Source organism: Neopsephotus bourkii, unplaced genomic scaffold (assembly GCF_033783945.1).
Source record: "Neopsephotus bourkii isolate Nb327-2 ecotype Australia unplaced genomic scaffold, CSIRO-AGI_Nbou_v1 NB_954, whole genome shotgun sequence".
In the NCBI taxonomy this organism is placed as follows: Eukaryota; Metazoa; Chordata; class Aves; order Psittaciformes; family Psittacidae; genus Neopsephotus; species Neopsephotus bourkii.
The window spans coordinates 318,849-341,940 of NW_026901448.1; the positions used below are offsets into that span (position 1 = coordinate 318,849).

At 41.2% G+C, this 23,092-nt stretch overlaps 1 protein-coding gene and 2 long non-coding RNA genes across 4 annotated transcripts in view; 2 read left to right on the plus strand and 1 right to left on the minus strand.

Moving 5' to 3' along the window:
* Nucleotides 1-573: 573 nt before the first annotated feature.
* HSBP1 (heat shock factor binding protein 1) lies at nucleotides 574-4,882 on the minus strand. Its single transcript, XM_061358896.1, has 4 exons — nucleotides 4,728-4,882; nucleotides 3,487-3,553; nucleotides 3,194-3,313; nucleotides 574-1,971 (listed from the first exon to the last, which is right to left on the minus strand). The coding sequence occupies exons 1-3, from the start codon at nucleotides 4,770-4,772 to the stop codon at nucleotides 3,195-3,197; spliced, it is 231 nt and encodes a 76-aa protein (XP_061214880.1). The 5' UTR covers nucleotides 4,773-4,882; the 3' UTR covers nucleotides 574-1,971; nucleotide 3,194.
* Nucleotides 4,883-4,934: 52 nt separating this feature from the next.
* On the plus strand, nucleotides 4,935-11,620 carry LOC133215128 (uncharacterized). The gene is made up of 3 exons (XR_009726319.1): nucleotides 4,935-5,069; nucleotides 10,025-10,180; nucleotides 11,571-11,620. It is a non-coding gene; the product is annotated as an uncharacterized LOC133215128 (long non-coding RNA).
* Nucleotides 11,621-11,630: 10 nt separating this feature from the next.
* Nucleotides 11,631-23,092, plus strand: part of LOC133215130 (uncharacterized) — a 29,636-nt gene continuing 18,174 nt past the window's right edge. Inside the window, exons 1-2 of one of the 2 annotated variants that reach the window (XR_009726321.1) lie at nucleotides 11,631-11,684; nucleotides 14,075-14,225. This is a non-coding gene — a long non-coding RNA (uncharacterized LOC133215130). Of the gene's footprint in view, nucleotides 11,685-13,990; nucleotides 14,226-23,092 lie in introns of those variants that run through there. The other variant, XR_009726322.1, reaches the window with a different exon arrangement.

Genomic DNA, 23,092 nt, shown 5'->3' on the forward strand with positions numbered 1-23,092 from the left:
ATTTTTCTCTTTAGTAGCTGGTGCAGTGCTGTTTTTGACTTTCAGCCTGGGAACAGCGCTGATAACACTGATGGTTTTAGTTGTTGCTCAGTAATGTTTACTCTGACCAAGGACTTTCTGAGCCTCACGCTCTGCCAGGGAGGAGGGGAAGTCAGGAGGAAGCAGAGACAGGACACCTGACCCAAACTAGCCAAAAAAGTATTCCATACCACAGCACATCATGCCCAGTATAGAAACTGGGGGCAGTTATCTGGAAGGGCTAGATCACTGCTCGGGTCAGGCTGGGTATCAGTTGGTGGGTGGTGAGCGTTTGTATTCTCTTCCCTCGTTATTTCCCTTACCACTACCATTACTGGCGGTAGCAGTAGTGGTTTGTGTTAAACCTTAGTTACTGGACTGTTCTTATCTCAACCCATGGGAGTTATTTGATTCTCCTCCCCATCCCTCCGGGAGCAAGGGGAAGAAAGGGGGGAGTGAGCGAGCGGCTGCATGGCTCTCAGTTACCGGCCGAGCTTAAACCACAACACACGCACATATATGCTAGATTTTGCTTTAATATATACGAGCTGACTATTTGTTACCACGATAGTTTTATTAGATTTTTAAGTGACATTACAAAGATCCCCAGGCTGGTATTACAATGTATAGCGATACATTTCCAATATTCATAAAATTCCCATTATGACCTTTCATTAGAGTCCCCAGCTTTGAAAAATGACCTGTCATATTGCTTTCAGAATACATAGGTGCCAAAGTGGTGGCATTCGAAGAACAGTTTTAAGTGTGGTCCACATGTAACTGCTGACTGGCATCAGTGCCCTTTTAAATTTGTGTGTCAAGATGGAAGAGCATTGCAGTGATTGTCAGTCGTGTCCAACATTGGTCATTTTTCTCCACAAGTGACATAATACAAACTCTTCTAAATATTCCATTGCCAAAATACCCTAATGTAACGCATTAAACTCCAGACTCATATATGTGGATGTGATTAGTAAAGTGAACATCTTTCCAAATCAAGTATTTTGAAGAACTCTAGCCAGCTGTTATTCAAAGAGAAGCAAGGATTTGCAATTCTAACTCCTTTTTTTTGTTACTCAGTATGTCATCAGTTTGTTAGCAAACCATTTTGTGCAGCGAGCCAGGGATTTAAACTGTAAGCCCACATAGAGAGATGCTCAATCCCATCCCTATTCTGCCTACTGTTCTAATGACAATTATTGTTCACAGGTGATGCTAAATGACAAGGTTTCAAAGTAGAATTTTACAGTGTTAAAAAACTTAAAATTCCACAGTGAGATTTTTTCATAGTCAATAGTTCCTTATCTGTCAAACAAACAGACCTGAATGGCAGTGGTTGCGCAACTGCGTACACACATCTCTAGTACTAAATCTAAATTTCTGGTTCTAAAACACACAAATAAGATAATACCAGGAATAGGACATATGATTTGCATGTTAGTCTCAAGTTTACCAAAAATCACCTTATTACATGTATGAGAAAGCAACACGCAGTCCTCACGTAGTTGAGCGACAGGCTAAGATTAATGTTAAGTTTTAGTCTTGTCCCTCACTTCACAAAGTTACACAGGACAGTTAAGTTTTCTATTTGATGGGAGTCACTATACCTTTAGCTATCAAATATTAAACATCTAGAAAAAGTATAGGAAAGAGAAAAAGTGACTTCACAAAAAAATACACCCAGTAGTTGAGATCCTAAGATCTGTGTTTTAATAACACAACTAATTGATCCTCGTAACAAGAATTCAAAAAGTTAAATTACAGTACACAAATCAAAATATAAATTACCTATCCGTAGCTATACAATATACATCAGGAATGCAAGCTCTGTAACAATATAAAAATGCTTTTACACACAGTAGATGCAAAAAGCTGTTCTGTAATTCCAAGGATTTCTAGGAAAAAAAAAGAAAAAAAGTTGTCTTTCAGGATTCATCTTCAGTTATTGGCAACCTGTTGGGGAAACAGAATAATAAAATAATTTGCTTTTCTGTTAAAGTATTATATAAAACAGGTACCTTAACAAGCAAGACGTGTACCTGTTGCAAACACACATGCCCACTACATAGGCTGCATAGTACACCAGATGTGATCCCAGAATCTCAAGCCCAAGAGAAGCTGAGACATGTCAATTCCACTTTAAAAATAAAAAAAAACTTAATCTAACATGATACATCTAGTATTTTAATTTACCTTTCATGGATGACAAAATTCAAGCTCTATACAAACTGAGATGAAACCTGGCTTCTTGTGCCCCTCCTCACCGGCAGAGCGAGACTAAAAAGTCCTTGATCGGGGTAAACATTACTTAGCAAGAACTAAAACATTGGTGTGTTGTCAGCATTGTTCTCCGACTAAAGCACTGCACCAGCTACTAAGAAGAAGAAAAACAACTGTTACAGCTGAACCCAGGACAATGCTGTAACCATTGTCGCACACTTGCACTGCTCCCATCTTCTGAAACACCTTTAGTGATTGCTGTAGTGCTGTGTGTGGTGCTACCTGATTACTTGAGTTTATTTACATGTTTTTGTTGTACTCCTAGCAACCTCCTAACTTACACAAACAGGAATTTACAGCTGATGGAAAGTACCTTGCTCTTCAGCCCCTGTGCACAGCAGGTCCACAGGCTCTTGCAGCTAAAAAGAAGCTGAACAATACAGGGTGCAGTACATGGAGAAGTAGCGCCACACTGCTACCAGCTTTCCAGCTATGGAAGCTGGAGCTGATGTTGGTAATGTACACGAGATTATGGTCCTTTTCAGGTCACTCAAATGCAGTTCACAGGAAAAATCAGAACAGTTTGGTTTGTCACCAACACTTTTTCCCCACTTCACCTCCTTTCCATGCTGCAAAAGCAGTCGTTGTTTCAGATTTCACTCAAGAAAATGAATTCAGCTTCCTCAAAAATAACTAGACACAAAGAAAATAACTCTCTTCTCAATACTGATTAAGGAAAATACCTTCAGTGAAGTGGCTAACAGAAGCCTGCTGAGGAGAGCTTCTTAAGGCTTCTTGTACATAATTCTATACAGTACAATTCTATATACGTAAATCTGCTCTGCATGAATTTCAGACTCCTTCACAAGTCAAAGGAAAAAGTCCATCTACTTTAAAGTCAGTAATTTCAAGTAATACATGGATTTATTTAAATGCTAGCAAGCAACTGTCTCACTTTAACTCTTGTTAGTAGCAGGGGTCTTGTTCTCGCCTTCCAACTCCTCCACTCCTGCCTGAGTCATAAGGTCTGCAATGTTCTTCTCCAGGTCGTCTATGCGACAGCTCATGTCATCAAGTTCACTGGAGTTAAGGAACATGACTGCAGTCCAGTACTGGTTGCATTGGTTTGTTTGGTTACAGTTTTGCTCAAACTCTTATGGTTACTTTATCTTACAAATCCCACTGTAAATATACTTTAAAATACTTACGATTCTATAGTGTTTACCACCTGCCTTTAGAAAAGGATATTTCTTCCAATTATTTGGTCGGACATGGTTTGAAATTTGTCCTGCATTTGCTGGAGCAATGTCTGCACCTAATGGAAAGGAAAGAAAGAATTCCATTTTGATTTTTTTAAAGAGGTTGCTATAGAATTAATCCCACATAATGGGGTTAGTACAATGTTTTCTTTCATTGCTGAGCTCAACTGTGCAAAAAAGCTGCAGTATAATGCCGTATTTAGGTGTTGTGTGTGTATATATACATATATATACACAGGAGAACTGAGCTCACAGTAAAAAATTTTTAAGACCCAAAAATGCCTGCTCTCCACAACCTGGACTAAACCCACCACAGCTGCTTCCAGCCTCCTAATCCTAACACCTTTGGTGTTAATCACAATGATACTTCTTTCAGTATCAGAACCACAAAACAGTGGGTAGGAAGGGACCTTCAAAGCCCATCTAGTCCTACCCCCTGCAATGAGTAGGGCCATTTTCAACTATATCAGGTTGCCCAGAACCACCTCCAGCCTGGCCTTGAATGTCTCCAGGGATGGGGCATCCATCTCCTCTCTGGGCAACCTGGGCCAGTGTTTTAGCACCCTAAGTATAAAACATTTTTTCGTCAGCCATAATTTCCCTCTTTTAGTTTAAAATCATCACCCCTTGTCCTCTCGCAACAAGCCCCGCTAACAAGTGCCCCCCCATTTTTCTTAAAGGCCCCTTTTAAAGGTTGAAAGGCCACAAGGTCTCTCCAGGGCCTTCCGTCCTCCGAGCTGAACAACCCCAACTCTCTCAGCCTTTCCTCACAGCAGAGGTGCTTCATCCCCCCCATCATTTTTGTGGCCTTTCTCTTCAGCAGGTCCACGTCTTTCCCGTGCTGAGGACTCCAGAATAACGGCCCTTTTCCCCTCTCTCCCAGACCGTTGCTCTCAACCACAGCCCTCCGGTAACTCCTCCTTACAGGAGGCCTCCAGCACCTCGGGGAAGCGCCTGGCTTCGTGCCGCCATGGGACGCGCCCGGATAGCTCCGCAGTAGCAACGGTTTATAACAACAAAGGCTGAGGTAACCTCCCTTTAACTCCCTCCCCTCCCAAGCCAAGCAAGCTGACGCGGGTCCCGGCAGCAGGAGGTAACGATCGGGGCGAGGCCGAAGGCTTCACGGTTCCTGACGGGCCCCTCCTCAGGGGGGCCGCTGAAGGGCCGCGCTCCCCTCGGCGCTCCCCTCGGCACTCCCCTCGGCGCTCCCCACGACCCCGGTGCCCTCACCACGGCGGTGAGGTCCTGCACGGTCTTCGGGTCGGTCTCGGCCATGGCGGGCTCTGCGGGCGCTGGTCCCGGCTCCAGGGTAGCGACAGCGCTTCCGGCCGCGCCTCGCCCCTTCCGACTCTTCCTCTCGCGAGAAGAAGGGGCCCCGGAGCACTCTGGGAGGTGTAGTCCGCGCCGGGGCCTGTCTCTCCCGTTGGCTGTGGGTCTGCGTTCTGCCTCCTCTGCTGCCGGTCGTGGCTGGCCGCCGCTGGCAGCGGGATGTGGAAGTAAGGGGCGGTGGGCGCCCCTCGGTGTGCCGAAAGCGGTAGCGCAGCTGTATGGAGAAGGAAGGAGTTGGAACAGGTCCAAAGAAGGGCCACGAGGATGGTCAGGGCACTGGAGCCTCTCCCGTATGAAGATAGGCTGAGAAAGTTGGGGCTGTTCAGCCTGGAGAAGAGAAGGCTGCGTGGAGACCTCATAGCAGCCTTCCAGTATCTGAAGGGGGCCTATAGGGATGCTGGGGAGGGAGTCTTCATTAGGGACTGTAGTGACAGGACAAGTGGTAATGGGTTAAAACTTAAACGGGAAGTTTAGATTGGATATAAGGGAGAAGTTCTTCAGTGTGAGGGTGGTGAGGCACTGGAATGGGTTGCCCAAGGAAGTGGTAAATTACAGTGTCAAAGACCAGGCTGAACAGAGCCTTGGGTGACATGGTCTAGGGTGAGGCGTCCCTGCCCATCACATGGGGCTGGAACTGAATGATCCTAAAGTCCTTTCCAACCCAAGCCATTCTAGGAAAGCAATTTTTTCCACCAGAACATTAAGATTAATCTGAAGCTGAGAGTAAAAGCTTTCCTCACACAGTGATGGAATAGTTCACTCAAGCATTCAGGACATAACTTTGTAGGTTGGGGGGATTACAGATGTATTTTCCTAGGCTGAGTAGTGGTGCTGTGTGAAGAGCCCATCTCCCCTTTTACTGTTTAATTTAAAAGGGAATGAGCAGTTAAACCTGGCTGGGAAACGTGTGCAGGTAATCTGGCTTCAGACAGGGGCTGGCTGTGGAGTGGGCGGCATTAGGGATTAGCACTGGGAGCTGGGAATGTTACGTAAATGGATTGATGATTAAAGAGAATATATTATTGTGGCATATTGTCTTCATGAAAGAAAGTACAAATAAAGTTCATGCATTAGATTAAATTCATGTCTCCCGCAGATTAGCGACATGGGCCTTAAGATACTGTAAAGCTTTGTAGACTGGATTTCCTCAGTGGGGATGGAAGCAGAATAAGCTCTTCCTAAGTGTATGTTTATAGGCTTTTCAGGTGAAAACTACTCATTTGTAATTTTCATTTGTGAAGTGGGTGGGTATTTACATGGCTTGGTTATTGTGTATGGCCATAAAAGACAACAAAAGCATGGAGTATGTGTTTGTAAATGAAGAACATTTCCCATTAGCAGCAGATGACTCTCAAATGTCCCATTTCACCTGGAAGCCAATGCAATGCACCAACACACCCTGCCTTACCCCCTAACTAGCAACACATCTGAGACGCAGGGCATTTGAATTAATAATATGCCTTTTGGAGCACTGCAGGAGTAATGAAAAAGCCCCTTAGTGCCATTTTGGGGAAATGTTGCCTGTTTAAAAGTAAATGTGGCTTTTGGTTTGGAAAAATGCTGAGAAATAACTCCCATTTATTTGTTTGATGTGCTTATGAAAGTTGGTGGGGTTTGTAACTGCTCTTTTCAATGAGATAAACTGTTGTTTTAAACAGGGCCTATCTGGTCTCTGGGTGCTCATCCGAGTGCAGATGGAACATAGAATCAGCTGGTTTGGAAAAGACCTTTACGATTATTAAGTCCAACCGTTAACCCAGCACTGCCAAAGCCACCGCTGAATCCTGTCACTAAGGGCCTCTACATGTTCTTTGAATGCTTCCAGGGACAGTGACTCCACCACTGCCCTGGGTAGCCTGTTCCAGTGTCTGACCCCCCTCTCTGGGGAGAAATCGTGCCTAATGTCCAGTCTAACCCTTCCCAGGAGCAGCTTGAGGCCATTACCTCTTATCCTATCAACATGTTACTTGGGAGAACAGACCAACCCCATCTCACTACAACCTCACTTCAGGTAGTTGTAGGGAGCAATAACGTCCCCCCTCAGCCTTCTCTTCTCCAGACTAACCCTTCCCCAGTCCCTCAGCCATTCCCCATCACACTTATGCTGCAGGCCCTGCAACCACTCCGTTGCCCTTCTCCGGTCCCACTCCAGCAGCTCAATGTCTCTCTTACAATGAGGGGCTCAGAACTGAACACAGGATTCAAGGTTCACCTCATCAGTATCTCATACAGGGAGACAATCACAGCCCTGGTCCTGCTGTCACACTATTGCTGATGCGGGCTTCTTGCCTTCCTGGGCACAAGCTGTTCATGTTAGGCTCTGTCAGTCAGCACCCCCAGGTCCTTTACCACGAGCAGCTTTCCAGCCACTCTTCCCCAGGCCTGGAGCATTGCATGGGGTTGTTGTGGCTCAAATGCAGGACCCAGAACTTTGCCTTGCTGAACTTCATACCATTGGCCACAGCCCATTGATGCAGGCTTTGCAGATCCCTCTGCAGACCCTTTATGTCTTTCAGCAGATCAACACTCCCAGCCAACTTGATGTTGTCCGCATATTCACTGAGGGAGATCTTACATCTTCCCCAAGATCTGGTGTGTCCCATGGTAGACAGGGGCGTTCATGGGGCCAGGCAGTGGCTGCTGTCCAGCTGCTCCAAACCCCACAGAATGTGGCGTATCAGTGCCTGTCAGGGGACTGCATCTTCCCCAGCATGCTTCTGAGCATGCGACTTTACGGGGAGACAACACAGTGATCTCGTGTGTGCACAGTGTGTGGCTCACTTAGAGAAGTGTGGCTTTCTGCATGAGTTCAGGAGGTGCAAAACAGCGGGGAGAGATGTGCAGAGTAGGAGAGGTCTGATGTGTGTGCTTCTGCCTTCTGGCTCTGAGCAGAGGATGGTATTTATTTTATTACATGTTCTCCTGGTAAGCTAAATTCTGGTGTCCCATTATCTTCTTACTGTTCTTAGGAAGTGCAGGAAAGGGGGAGCTTCCAGGAAACTGCTGGACCTGTCAAACTATTGAGGGGCCGTTTCTGTCTCTTGCAGCATCCTGAGTAGGATGTCAAGGCTTTAGCCCATAGGCCAGGTGCCTAGCAGGAGAAGACACAAGGTCCAGAGTCCCTGCAGCAGTCCCTTAAGATTCAGCAGGTAACAATGCACATGCCTTTATTGGTTTTCTATGATTTAACAAGGAAAAGATATGATTGGCCTGATTCTCCAGTTAGTTTCTTGTAGATGGTTTTGTTGGAGCTTGACCGTGAGAATGAGACATTGCTGATGACCATACTGTTACCAGCAGTGTCAAGTTTAGATGAAGTGCTTAATACGTTCAGCTGGTGGTCTTTCTAGCTCAAACATTCTAGCCATGTTCCATTTTAGGGAATGGACAAGGCTTAAATGGTTTTGACATACTGCTTAAAGTGTGTGTCCCCTAAACTGCTGTAATGAAAGGAGTCAGATCTGATTAGGGCCATTAGGGTTTTTAGTAAGTGTCCAATGGCTGCACTTTTGTTCTCATAACTTCAGGAACTGTTTTCATGTCAGGATAAAACATTTTCATTATTCATTTGTTCCCTAGCATGAAACAGTGACTGAAAATTTACAGGGTTTTGTCTCCTTTTTGAGACTGGACTGAAAGAAAGTGCTGTGCAAGGAGGGCTACTAGGATTAATGATCCTTCCACAGTGATGTTCAGAGATTACTAAAATGAAAGGAACTCAGGAAGGCTCAATTCTCTTGCTAGTTTTTTTACCGACAAGGTCTTAATTTAAAGTATACAGAGAATAAGGAGAGAATAAGCCTGTTGTTTTCCTTAAAATCAAGGGAAATTTACAAAGATAAATTTAAAACCACCTAGTGAAACTCTTTAAAATGTAGGGATATGCAGGTCTGTTGAGAATGCAGAATGATTTGATCTCATGTAGCAGTAAGTCATGGTCAGGCTCTGTACAAAACCAGGCACATTTTCAATTTTCCAGAGAACTCAAAATTAACTTTGCCCTTGTGGAAACATGATAGAGATTCCTGGTACTGGTTATCTTTAAATGTGATTAAGTTCCTGTTTCGTTCGGTGGTGTAGAATTAGAGTTCAACAACATGAAAAAAAAGGCTATTAATTTACAGCTTTTTTATTTGTGCCAGTTAATGCCAAAATCACATTAAGTAGTTAATGCTGCAGTATTAGTTGTATATTTGTTGATACACAATTAATGTTGTATATGTTAATGTTGATATATGTTAACATTGATATCTTTCCAGTAATTGCAACAGAGGGGTCGGGAGGCAGCTAATGAAATGTAAATTTTAAAAGGCAGAATAAAATTTCCCAAAGGCAACTTTTGCAAAGACCCTGCTTTTACCAAACCCACTTCTGTTAATTGTGTAATGACTTCAAAGAGGTGGAACAGTGCTATATTTACCTCTGTTTTAAATAGCAGCTCTTCCAGAGGACTTTGTTCCTGGTAAAATTCCAGCACATTAGCTCAATCAAAAAGTTTATATTGTTATGTCTGTGTATTTTGTGAGGCAATAAATAGCAACCATGCTTCAGTTGCTTTGACTATCTGATCTTATTTGGGCTCCCTGATGATTTTCAAATAGTTGTGGTAGTTCTGAATATTATTCACAGAGTGATCGTGCACTCCAACTGTTGCAGCTGCTCTCACCTGCTCCATTTGAGTGTGAGTTGTGGATTTTAAGATACTCGTTTAAAATCAGAGTTTTGGGTTTTTTTTTATTGAAGCCAAAGACTCATGATGAAATCTGGAGAAATCTTCAATATCTCAAATGCAACCTGAATTGCTTGTGGCAGAAATTCTTGAGAAAAGATAAAAATATAACAAATAGAACTCATTTATTACTTCCAGAGGAATAAAACCCCTAACAGGCTGTCAAATATACAGGAGATCAGAACACATTAAGCAAAGCATTGTGCTTAGAAAACAACTGTCATGGGAGAAGTAAATGTTCAGTATCACAACTCATGAATATTTAACTTGATAAAGCAAACACAGGTCTGGAATAAATGTGAGAGTGATTTGAATCAAAACGGAAACAACTGACTGCTTTTTCAGCAACTAAACCAAATAACTTTGGTGTGAATACTTCTCACACAAAGTTAACTGCTGTTATGAAATGCAGTTATTTTTGCGGCAGTTATTCCCCTCCAGCAATTTATCCCATATTTTGCATTTACAGTCTTTGATTAGCTTGCTGTTGCCTGCCATCTGAACTGATCAAGGAGTACTCCCCTGGGTGCCTTTGGGCCATGTGGTGGAAAAGAAAGACAGACCTGGATTCATTAGGAGTAACCGATTTAATTTTATAAGGTTGGACCAGAGGAAAGTGAGCAAGGTAAGAGCGATATTATCGTACTTCATACCTTAGCCTTTCACTGTCTCATTCCTCCTCACTCTCACACTTTGTTCTTGTACACAGACGCTTCAGAATGTTACCTTAATACCTTCGTTATCATTGCTACTAAACTTTCTGTGACTGGGAAAACAAAAACTTTTGTAATCTATACTTTCATGAAGGGGAAAGCTTGCTGATGGTCAATGACCACGAAGCCAAGAACCCTTTCCAAAACTGTTGAGGTGCTGGAAGGAGAAGGGTGTTACACTATTTTTCCTTTAGATTTACTAAGCTGACAGCGGCATAAAGCAATCAGAAATAATGCCAGAGTGTGATGCATGGCAGTATCAGCGGCCTGATAATACCTGCCTTATAATTCATGGTAATTTATGTCAGTGCTTAGTGGGATCTCTAGGGCCAGGACAAGAGGAACTGTGCTCAAGAAACAACCTGTAAGAGGAGAATCATAGAATCATAGTATCAACGAGGTTGGAAAAAACCTTTAAAATCATTAAGTCCAACCATAATGAAGACAATAGTAACAGTGAAGAGATTATAAGATTAATGTTATCTTTGTTATCTTCAGTGGAACCAATAGTTCTGTGAGGAAAAGGATTAATAATGGGTACAACACAAGACATTTCACTAGTAGAAAAGTCAACTAACTATAGATACTCTTGTTATTAACAGGTCAGCCTTTAAAGAACCTACTAAGATACGTTTTGCTTCACACAGCCATCTGTCTTCTGGTAGATTCAGCCTTTGGAGATGCTAGTCAAAGAGAATGCATGACAGCCCATATTTAAAAACATATACACGATCTATGTGGTCAGCATGTGCACAGGTCATTTGATAACAGTCCATTAAATGCAATAATTAAATTCACCAAGAGAACTCTATGATTGTACAAGACGAAAACCAAAAAAGTGTAGTAACTTTATAAAGCTATTTGAATTTTTTGTATTTTGTGTGTAGGGACATTTTAAATTGAGCATGAGAAAAGACTGAAAGGTGGGAGAGGTAAGAAGGTGTGAACCTTAAAATGAGACTTGACTTTAAAGCTGCACCTTCCAATTCTAGCTCTGCCTTGATAAAATTTTCATGAGGCCCACAGAATCCAGAATCCCATTATTTCTGACAGGCATCTGCACAGGAGAGAAAAGTCAGGCTGTGGAATTGTTTGAGTGCTAAAGGACCTGGAGGAATTCCTGCTAAAAAGTCTTCATTAGCATAAAGTTGAGTTGTTCCTTGTCTCAATGCTACCACAGCTAAGGCAGTTTGAGTAGAAAAGAAGGGGCCATACTTGGCTAGGACAAAGTATTGCTGTCTCAGTCTCTTTTTAACAGTTCTAGAGGTAACAGTCTGGCTGACACCCCTCTTTCACTGACAGTTTCAGGTCCACCCCTGATTTGTTGCCCTGTCACACCAAATACCTGCTGAAGAGACATGTGAGTCCAACTTCATTGAAAGAGAGTGAGCTCTGTGGATGCCCAGTACCATACAGGTAAGATGTTAATGTAGAGATATGAATCTTTCATTGCACCTCTTTGCAGTATGGTCCATGCACGAAAATGAAATATTTCATTTATGACCTGTAGTGCCTGAAGACCTTAATTTTTACAAACTTGAAGTCTATTTTCTCATTTAATTATAAGCATTCCAGATGGCATTTCATTGAGCTTCCCAAAAAGAGCAAGCATGCCACAGATACAAGGAATAATTTTGCTGTGCTAATTAAATATAAGTGATGCTCTGTGGCAAAAGGACATTTGCTGTGCAGGAAGAGAGAACTTTCTTAATTGATACTCATTTTCTTCTCTGGGTAGGGATACCAGTGAAATCTTCTTATCTTACTGGGTCTGGCTGTGGTGCAGTGTTTTTAGTACAGATCACTACCTCTGTTAAAGTCACTGATGTGCTGCTTTCAGAGGTTCCTGCATGACCGTTCTCATCCTAACCTAGGAATTGCAAGGCCTGGGTGAGATATGAAACTTGTGCCTGGGATCACCGGAAGTAATCTATCTTTGTCTTGAATTCTGGAACTGTCCTGGTCATGCACCTTCAGAGCAGAGACAGATGAGGCTGTTTTGTAGGTGGTACTGCAGGGAGAAGAACTGGCTTTTAACCAATGCATCAAGAGACATTTCAGTGCTTTATTTGCAAACACTGGGGTGTCCTCAACATAAGCAGGACATGGAGTTGTTGGAGCAAGTCCAGAGGAGGGCCATGGGGATGATAAGGGGGCTGCAGCACCTCACGTATGAAGACAGGCTGAGAACACTGGAGCTGCTGAGCCTGGAGAAGAGAAGCTGTGCGGAGACTTCAGAGCAGCTTCCAGTATCTGGAGGGGACCAACAAGGGTCCTGGAGAGGGACTCTTCATCAGGGACTGTAGTGATGAACAAGGGGAAATGGGTTCAAACTGAAACAGGGGAATTTCAGGTTAGATTTCAGGAAGAAGTTTTTTACTGTGAGGATGGAGAGGCACTGGGACAAGTTGCCCAATGAAGTGGTAAATGCTCCATCCCTGGCAGTGTTCAAGGCCAGGTTGGACAGAGCCTTGGGCGACATGGTCTAGGGTGAGGCGTCCCTGCCCATGGCAGGGTATTGGAACTGGAAGATCTTAAGGTCCTTTCTAACCCAAACCTTTCTATGATACTGTAATTCTATGATATTACAGCATTGCTATTGGGCACTCAAAAGTGGAAGTCAAACTAACATCTTACCCACTTCAGTTGTTGTGTTTAAGGGTGTAGCCAAACCATTTTGAACTTGGCTTTGACCATGCGATGTTACTGTTCATGCTCCCAAGTTAAGCAGAGGCTAGGCAGTAAGTCCTAAATAATGTATTCAGATTTGCAGTAGTTTTTCTGAGTTACAGAGTGTGCCAGACACTAATTAAATGTTGGCCAGTTTCTGGTTTAAACACTGAAAGTGCTCACAGAGATGTTTGGGCTACAAATGAGGTGATAATATTTGATCTCAGCTGGAAAGTTTGAAGAGCAGAAATTAAATTGAATAGAAGGTTAGAACAGCAGCCCTTAGTAAAGGACACAAATTATGGTGGTTTACTCTTGTTTAAAATCCTGTGTGGGGTATGGGGAGAGGAGTGCTTTGGAGGTTACAGACTCCAGTGGGCTGAGGGTGAAATTTCCATTCAGTAATTGTTGAGGTTTGAGTTCTGTAAACTATATCCAAATTATGACTTATAACTACATGGTACTATTTATTCCACCATTTTTTCCTGTAAAATTATTATCACTGTTAATTGTTAGTGTTTTCTGAGAGACATCAATGCTGTTGTTCTTGTGCCTTCTAACTCCATTTATGATAGCTGTCATTCTATTAAAAGAGCTTCGCTGCTCTAAGAATTACACATTTTTGTTTAAATTTCAGCTGTTGTCTCTTTTTAATGTATCTCCATGGGCAACTCGTTTGCTGAAGTCTTCATTTATTTCCCCAAATACAACTTAATGATTTATTTCCCAGTTTTAGTGTTTTATGCACAATACTGTAATGTTCCTTTATTTAGTTTCTTGCCTTTTTCTGGAGGAGCAGTCAAGTATAGTAGTTAAGTATGTCTTACCTTTTGAATGTTAACAATCTATCCAGAATTTGCTGAAAAATTAAAGGATGACGTTTTCTTGAATATTTATTAAAGAATACATTGGCATTTCTGCTGCTTCACATGGACAAACCTGGATGTATTTAATTGTAAATACTTCTGTGTGGAAGAGAATAGTTGATAATTCTTAGTGTCTGCTCCACTAAGATGCTTTTCCCCTATGTTATTAAATTAAAAGTTTGGCAATTGATCACAAATTTACAACTACATATCCTAGACTAAGGACAGTCAAAATATTTTCTCATTGAAGTTTAAATTAATTCCTTGCAGTTCCAACTGTGTAAAGCCAGGGGAAAGATGTCATTTGTAAATGGACAGAGGTGCCACCTGGGAAACAAACGGATTACCATGGAAGCTAGCAGGGAAGCCAGGCCAGAAAATGGAGCAATTACATGGATGTGCGGCCACTCTGAATGACAGGGTAATTATGAAGGCTTTGCAGAATGTATGAATGTGTAACATTGGACCCCTTGGGCAGTGATAGCCAATTCCTACTCTGGATGAATCTGGCGTTAAATTTCCATTGATTCCAGTGTGATCACAATGAGGTCAGTGCAGAGCTCTTTTGTAAAATCCACCCACTGAGGAGTGAATAAAACCGACGTTCATTTGTTCAGTGTCATGATAGGAAAGGAAAGGTTTTATAACTGCACCATCCAGGCAAACATGGCTCTACATTTAGCTTCCCAAATTACTCATTGGAATGACTTCTCCATTTTCTGCCCAAATTGTGCGCCAGTGCTCTCATCACATGAAAACTGGCAGTTGTCTCATCTGTTGTACGTAGACTGTGATATTCCCCAGATAGATCTGCTTTAGTATACACTTTTTAAATGTCAGCAACCATAAAAGCAATGCCTGCATTTCCCTGTAGTTGTCCATGTGTTAAAAGATATTCTGATGAAGGACAATAAAAAAAAAAATTATTCTGTGTTCATCATCCTTTTCCTAATTTTTGGGCTATGTTGTTAGCAACTCAGGATGATGCATAAGCAGTAAATACTGTTCTGTGCCTCAGATCTAGACAGCTGGTTCCCCAGGTTTTGTGCAGAACTGTTTTACAACCTGTTTGCTTGGCATAGAGCAGTTCCCTGCTAAATTATTCATTTTGTTCTGTGGCCAGCAGACTGGATGCTTGTGACATGTCAAGTGAAATTCAATCGCTACATCTATGTAAACAAACTCTCAAGACTATGTCTTTGACAGGATAGAGCTTTTATAATGTGATCATTTTCTCCCAGTCTGTTTTTCTCACTCCCATTAATAAAGTGAAGGCAAGATCCTCATCAATTAAAGGTAGTGCAGTCCCTGCCCTTAGGCCAACTTGGATCAGGTTGGGGTGAGAATGAGCAGGAATCAGAAAAGAAAGCAGTTTTCTCACAAAAATGCATACCAGAAACCACTGAAGTCAAAGGGGTCTCTGAACCCCACTGGGCTGGGGCTCACATGGATCCTTTTCAACAGATAGTGTGGTAGAAAATTCATTTGTGGACATGAGCATCATTTAGATTTTCTTTGGGGACAGTCACATGGATTCTGGAGTGTGACTTTGGATTTTTGAGTTTTCAGGCTTCTGGCACTCGACACAAACCAAATCAGTTGCCTCTGTATGGTAGACTGATTTATTTTTTTTAGCTTTTCAGCCAGGGGCTAGAGGATAGGGTGGAATGTAAAAGGCAGATGTATTCCTGCTGTCCCTGCTGCAGGAAGGGAAGATTAGTTTTTAAGAAATGGCAGAATGATAGTGTTAAAAGTAAACCTTGAGATTTAGATTTCCTCGAGTTTTAAATGTGGTGTGGAACACACATGTATCATTTTTTCTACAATGCTGCAAAAACTCATAGCACAAAAGAGATTGTATTTTTTTTTTTGTTGTTGTTGTTCTAAAACTGAGGAAAAAACATCATTCGATTTGGTTCCTTCTCTTCCTCAGGAAAGGCTTGAAATGTCTTTAGTAGCAAAAATACAGAAAATTGTCATCACAGACAAACTAGAAATGCCACTAGTGAAAAATAAATACTTCTTTAAGCATATCATATCTGGCAATATGAAGTGCTTCAAAGGAGAATAAAAAACAAACCTGCTTTAATTATAGGCAATATGTCAGCATAACACTCCTGGAGTGAGTTTATCTGCAGGAGGAAAGAAAACTTGTCACCATTTTCCTGAGCCTGACTGTGACAGCCCATATCCCAGGTCAGACAATGGAGGAGGGTTTGTAGGAAATATTGCAGCTTGCAGATCTGTTCCCTTTACAGGCACTCCTTGGAGATCAAGAGCTGGCCCAGAAGCGTGCACCCCTTGTTGCCATGCAACAGCTAGACAGAACCTCAGGTACTAGACACAGCTCATCCATCATTTCATGGTTTTTCAATATCCTTTCAAACATGGCTACCAGAGCTGCACACAGACTTCCAGTCTGCCTCAACCATGCTATAAAATAACTTTCTTACTCCTCCTTATTAGTCCCACTCACATACACTTAAAACATGCTGTTAGCTTTTTATCCTACCACACCTCATCAGTTCATGTCTTAGTTTCAGATTATGTCAGTGCTGTTCTGTTTCTGTTCGTCATAATACAACAAGGTCTCCTCATGTGAACTTAACAGCATATTGGTCCTAACACTGGACATATGTCTCTGCTAAGATAAAGAAGACTCTCAGAGCACGGAAAGTGTCATGGCTGTGAAAAGATATCCACTGATCCAAATTTCTTCTTTTCTATTTCTAAGTAAGCATTCCCTATGAGAAGCTGTGGCTCCAGCTCCTGGTGGATTCAGTGTGGTGTCGTATCTGTGAAGCAGCGCTAGGAATATGTTTTAGGGCTTTTTCCTAACAGATATGATAAAGACCAGGTTTTAACATCTTGATCTAATTTCCCCTTATATCGGTAATATGAGTGGCTAGTATTGGAAAGAACTAGTTCTTTCTTTATGTTGTTGTAAACTGTATAAAGATGTTCAGAGCATGTGATAAATGATAGCTATGCTTGTCTGTGTGTGAGAGAACATGTCTGTTCTTGGGTCTCAAAACACTGCCTATTTTTAGACTGCATTGATAGTACATGAGTATTTTCAGTTCTTCGATGCAAAACGTTTCCTTTGATATTCTATAGTGAGTGCTTATTTATGCAGTAAAATACATAACAATATTCAATATCAATCTGTAAACATGTATGTAGGGCTGCTGCTATAATCTTCAGTTGCATGGATGTATTTTGTCTAGCTCTGTGCAAAAATGTGAAGCCTGTGCCAAGCAGAAGGTTTTTGAAAGGATCACATAGTCATAGCCCATTGGATGAAACAACCAGCAAGTTCAAGAAGAAATCAAACCACAAGAGCACTCTAATTGCATGGCAGTAAAATTCAACTCTTCTAGTTCTGGTTACATTATCTTATAAACACTTTTACTTTATCTCAAGCTATAGAAGAAATCCATTAGAAGCATAACCTGAAAAGGACATGAAGGGATCATCTTTCATTTCCCTGCCTTAAGGCTACATGGGCTGAAAAACTTTACACAGTGTATTGTTTCCAGAGTTGTCTGAGCATGCATGACTGCCAGGGGAAGAGTTAAGATTATGTACTATAAGTTTCCCACTTTCAGATGTCAAAATACATAACTTGAGTGGGGTCACATAGTCATGCAAGTAAGAGAAAGAAACCTAGAAGAGGCACATTTTGGAAATAAATTGAAACTGGAAAACAATATGATAAATGTTTGTGAGTCAGTACTTGTCAACATGTTATTTGTGCACATTGTTATTTCATGATTCAGCTAGCCAGGAATAAAACTCCATCTAAAGCTAGTAGTTATTCTCCTGCACTTTCCATAATTAAAGACTGCTGCAATTAAGTTAGTGCAGAGTTAGTAATGTATACTGGCTGGTTTAGTTATCACTTGTGTTCAGATCTGCACCAGTAGAGTCTAGGGAACACAAACAGTAGTTGAGTCAGAGCACCTGTAATTATCACTGCAATTTACTGAACTGACCTTGCCAGAGAAAAAATGGAGCAAAAGTTCTCTTGTTAATTAATATTCTCAAATGCTCATGTAACTTGTGTGTATAGTATGGATACTATACTAGACCAGATACAGTAAAGGCAGGACCTAAGAGATGCACTAAGGGTGGTAAATGATGGATGGAGTACTCTCAGCAGTTTGGGCATTGCATTTTGCATGTGCTAATCTGTGGAATGCCAGTGCCTTAAGAAAAATTGTTAAAATGTTCTAAAAAGCTTAATTAATGATGGCAATTAAAAAGGAATTGTTTCTTCATTAAGGTTTGAAAGTGAAGGTTTTGCTGTAGTGGCAAGGAACTTGTGGAGTATTCTTGTTTGAGATGGTTGATATTGGAATAGAGCAGATTCCCTTATTTGCCACCGGCTTGCAGATTACAACGCAGATATGAAAGCAGCATCTGGAGTAGTACCTGTCCTATGGGAAGCAAACTTCCATCGCTTTGGGCCTTAGCCAACACAGCTAAACACAGAGGGACAAAAACTTCATAAAGCAAGAGAAGAAAGGGTCACCACATTGTGCTTCTGACCTGCTGTTCAGTTTCTGTTCTGCTTGCAGAGTTGCTTATCTATGCATGGCTGTTATGCAGGACAGTTTGCAAGGTACTGTGTTGATAAACTGTGAAATCAAGCTTCTGATAATCCTGGTGATGTTTGGAAATGCCGAAGGTTCAAAGAATCTTCAAGTATCAGAAAAAATAGACTGATGCAACTTATTTATATTTGCATTGGCATTTCTTATAATCCCAGTGTGTTCAGTAATTTAATTTCTCGGGGCATAGGATGATAGGTTGGCCTGTGGATGAGGCAAGTGATGGTTTTTGGCTGGATCCGAAAAGAAGGAAGAGGAAAAGTATTTATTTCATCCTTTAAACCAAAGCCAGTGGCAACCACTGCTTTCATCAGGGAATTACTGGTACTGTCAGGAGGAACTCTTGGGACTTTCCTTCCCAAAACCACCTTTGCTTTAGAAGCAAATAATGTGTATGATGGGGATATTCTTTCATCAATGTGTAATTTCATTCACAAAGTTTCTTGTATTTCATTTCCTGCTCTTCCTTCCTTCATTCCGAGTGGAGAATACTGAATGACTATCCCTGCTTCTCTGTACTGTAGTCGTGCTGCCTCCTTTGTCTATGAGTGGGGTAAGACCACTTGAGCCCTGCCTGTTGCTGGCTGGGGCAGAACTGAGGCAGGGAGCTACCCAGGTGGATGCTGAAGCTGGTTGATGCTTGCAGCAGTCTCCCTCTTGGCAGAGATTTCTAGTGCTTTGTAAAACTGGCTGGCTGCATCAGTTAATTGCTTGTTATAAAGTCCTATCAGAGCGCTTAAAGTTTGCCATGCACTTGTTAATTTGATTCTTTGAATAGTTTAGGAGTCCTCAGTTGTGCTGGGGTAAAACAAAAGCGATGTACCTGCAGCATGCCTGCCAAAGGCAAGGGTAATTTGTGTTGCCACCACTTGATTCTGTGTGCGACAGTTAGACTTGAAAGATAAAGAGGAAATTAAGCATAACAGAGTGATAATAGAATGATCAATGCTGCTTGCTGCAGACTTTGCGTGTGCATTGACAAGGAAGATGTTTTGCCAGTGCTAGCCACAGACGTGTAAATTAGGTGATAAGTCTTATCTGAAATACAAAGCTAAATAGAAGTGGCTAGTATGGTAGAATTAACATTGGTGCTTTAGTAACAAAGTGAGAAAAACAAGAAAGATGAGATGGCGTCCTAGACTTTCAGGAAAGCACAGATGGTTCTGGTCGCTGTCACAAAATTCCTCTTTCTCAGTATTTGAATCATGGTTCTGTTTTCTTTCACAAATATTGAGTGTGAAGAAGGAATTAGCGGGGAAGTCATTTTCGCTGGCACTTGAGTAGCCTGGCTTGTGAACCAGAAATCTGTTGTCATAAAAGCTCTTGTTATTAAAAGGCTGCTTTCAGTGGCAATAAAGACATCAGTTTCGGATAAAATTTTGCTTTTCAGTGGGATATTCTGTAGAAGGAACCTTCATTCAATACCAGCATTCGTGCTGAATATCATGGGCCTCAGATTCATCTACTATCAAGTCTTTTGGTCACCAGAATGTTCATGAAACACTGCTCTGGGGAGGAATACTTCTGTGCCTTACCTTGGGAATCCTCTGCAGTCAATGGAATTGGTTTCTATAGCAGTCATGTTTGCAAAACTCTATCTCCCATCCTTCCATGTATGTAAGAGTTTTAGTGTTACTCCAACTAGGCTGTTTTCAGCATTCTGACTTGCTGCAAAGACTAAGGGATGGATTTCCACATCCTGGCTTTTTTTTTTTTTTTTTTTTCACAGCCATTGATGTACTTATTCACAGCATCTAATCTACTCTCTGAAATGTTCATAGCTATTTCCCTTAATAACATCAGATGATGAACTTGATAATGGGATTGCCTTATCCCAATCACAGCTTTAAAATATCTTGTGGTGTCAAAATTTCATTATTTTAATCTTCTATTTTCCACTTTATGAACTCTTTCAATTCACTGTGGCTTTTCTACAAAATTACATTACCTACCAGTGGCTTGTATTAAATGCTTTTTTAATATCCTCCAATATTCAGTATCTCTGAATACACAATTTTGTTCTAAAATTGCTTTTCCACGTAGTAAACTTTTATTTCTTGTCATTACTGCCCATTCAAATGCAGTACCATTTACCTTTGTTTTTCATTTAACGTTAACCTCAGGTTAAAGCCATTCATGCATCAGCCACCACTTAGCTTTAAATCTGTGTAGATACATTTTATAGAACTTTTAATTAATTTAGTAGAAAGCCATAACAATTGTAGAGGTCTTCTAACCCAGAGTGACTGCAGCAGCCTGACCACTACCTGAGCAATTCTATTAATGGTTTAGATGATAACAATGGCATCATCATTGTTGGTGCTCTGAAATTGGCAGTCTTTGTTAAAACAGGACGTTTTGAAACAAAGAGGAAAGAATTGATATTTGGGGAACCATTTCAATATGGAGGTCAATCACCAAAATCCAACAGGTTTCAGAGATCATTGGAGTTTTAAAGGCCTTGGATAAGTAGGAATTTTTCAGCGTGCACTACAGTGAATTGGGCATTCAGAGAGCATCAGTGGTAAGTAGCAAGAATCTCTCCCACAAATATGGTCTAACAATCCTGTATCTTTGAAATGAGCAAAGAAAGTACATCAGGAATCACATTAGGTAGATGACATACTTTAACTGAGCCAAGTCCTCAAAGAATTAGTCTGGTGATTATGGGAAGACTACAGCTGAGTGTCTTTTAAAATCAGGTAATTTGAAATTAAATCTCTTTTCTTTACCCGGTTAGGAAAGTCCGTTGTTCTGAGTTTATGGCTCAGGTTGCTATCTGGTGTTTAAAACAGCATTTCCCAGTGTCTCCTGACAAGTTTAATGTAATTTTAGACCCTTTCATTCTTGAATGCTGAAATTGCAATGAGATTAAGAAGCAGAGTGATTATAATGAGTTTCCATTGCTAAAAAAAAAGGTATTAGTAGATAATTCAGACTCAAAAGAGAAAAAAATTAGATGACTAGAAGGCTGAAAGTAATCCATATTGAGAGACTACTTGCTGTGCAGAGCAAGCATGGAGCATGGACTCCAGCTTCATCAAGCTGCAGTTCCCTTTACTTTCTGATGATATGCCAGATGTAACATGAATGTCTCCCAGGTCAAGTGTTGCTTGATTAAAACGAGTTACAGAAAAGAAATGTGGCAAGGGCTTGCCATGTGCTGCTCTGTGCACCTCACCCTGCCTGCCAGGCAAACAGGGAGCAGAGCTATTATTCAAATAGCAAAGGCTTGTGATTTAGGTTTTTCAGGTGTCTGCCTTTTATACTCTCATAATAGAAATCATTAAGGACCCAATGAAATATTCCATTTATCACAGTAAATTTAGAAGACTGGTGACATTAAGTGCTGTTATGGGTCTGGGTCATGATTCCTGCCAAGCAGAGTCCTGTTCTTGCTGAGTGACTATGCATTAACTCGAATAGCTAGCTTACTATCTGTCATAGCTGTTGAATAAGGCCCAGTTTTTCTAGCAACAGGGTGGGTACAAAAGTGACCAAGGGAATTGTTGGCCTCTTGCATCTGAGGATGAATTCAGGATCAAGTCTTCATGCTTTTGCGTGGGTAAATCAAAAGTGATTAAGCTAATTCAGCTTTTCTAAATTGCACTTTTCTGCTTCTGCACACAGGCTGAGGCCAGCTCCTATTTATTCATGTTACCTATGTGCCTAAGAAAAAGAGGAAGGCATCTCTGGAGCTACGCAGTGATGAGGTTACAAGGAAATTCCTCTTCTAATTAGAAACATGCAGAGTTATCACATATCATTAAGTGATTTTCTCTTCTGTTGAACAGTTTATGTCCAATCTGTCATGGCAGTCTTGCTCTGGAATTCTAATGAATCTCAGCCTTTGACTTCTATCCTCTCCAGACAGGTTTTTAGCTTGACAGCCGAAAATCAGGTACCTTACAGCATAAATTCACTACCTTGAGTTCCAAGCATTGGCTTTACAAAAGAATTTTACAAATTCTTTAATCATTTAAAACAATTCATATTTATTGACAGTAGATACAATGCTTCAATGTACAGTTTGACTTGATGTATTTCATAGCTTGAAACTAGCTGCCTTCCAAACTTACAAGTGCTTATCTTGCTGCATAATCCTTGTGTCTATAAGCAGTAGCCTGCTCATCTTCCAGAATGAAGCATGTCAGTTTTAAAATCTGAGTTTAGTCCTTTTAATCTGGACTCAAATGCATGGATAGAAGTTAATTTATTTGTTTAATTTGGTAAACCTTAGGCTTCTGTTATTATATGACTGCTGTTCAGAAATAATAAATTCATGCAGTTTTTTCCACTGAAACACTGACAAGGTATAATTATATCATGATTTATTTTACCACCTTAAGACCGGAACCTGAGATATTTGCTGACACAAAATTAGAAACCAAGGAGAGTAATCAATCATTCACAACTATGGAACTAATTCTTTCTGTGTCCATTTAGTAGCCTGAGTACAGAATAACCCTGTTGTTATGACCTCTGACAAATGCAGAGAATATAAGTTAGGTTTCTTGATTTCTGATGCCCTTTCACTCTAGGCTTTTTAATGCACCTCAGCCTGAGTAACAGTTATAAGCAGTAGTTGACCCTTTCTAATCCAAAGGTTACAAATTACAAGGGGAAATTATGGTAATTTCGGACCCCAATTACCAACCTGAATGGGAGCACTGGA

Bases quoted from the DNA above. Each gene is read 5' to 3' on its own strand.
- HSBP1 (XM_061358896.1), bottom strand. From the start codon at position 4,772: ATGGCCGAGACCGACCCGAAGACCGTGCAGGACCTCACCGCCGTG. The intron at 3,554-4,727 runs GTGAGGGCACCG...CCTTTCCATTAG, and splicing joins TGCAGGACCTCACCGCCGTG to GTGCAGACATTGCTCCAGCA. The intron at 3,314-3,486 runs ATATCCTTTTCT...ACTCCAGTGAAC, and splicing joins CGACCAAATAATTGGAAGAA to TTGATGACATGAGCTGTCGC.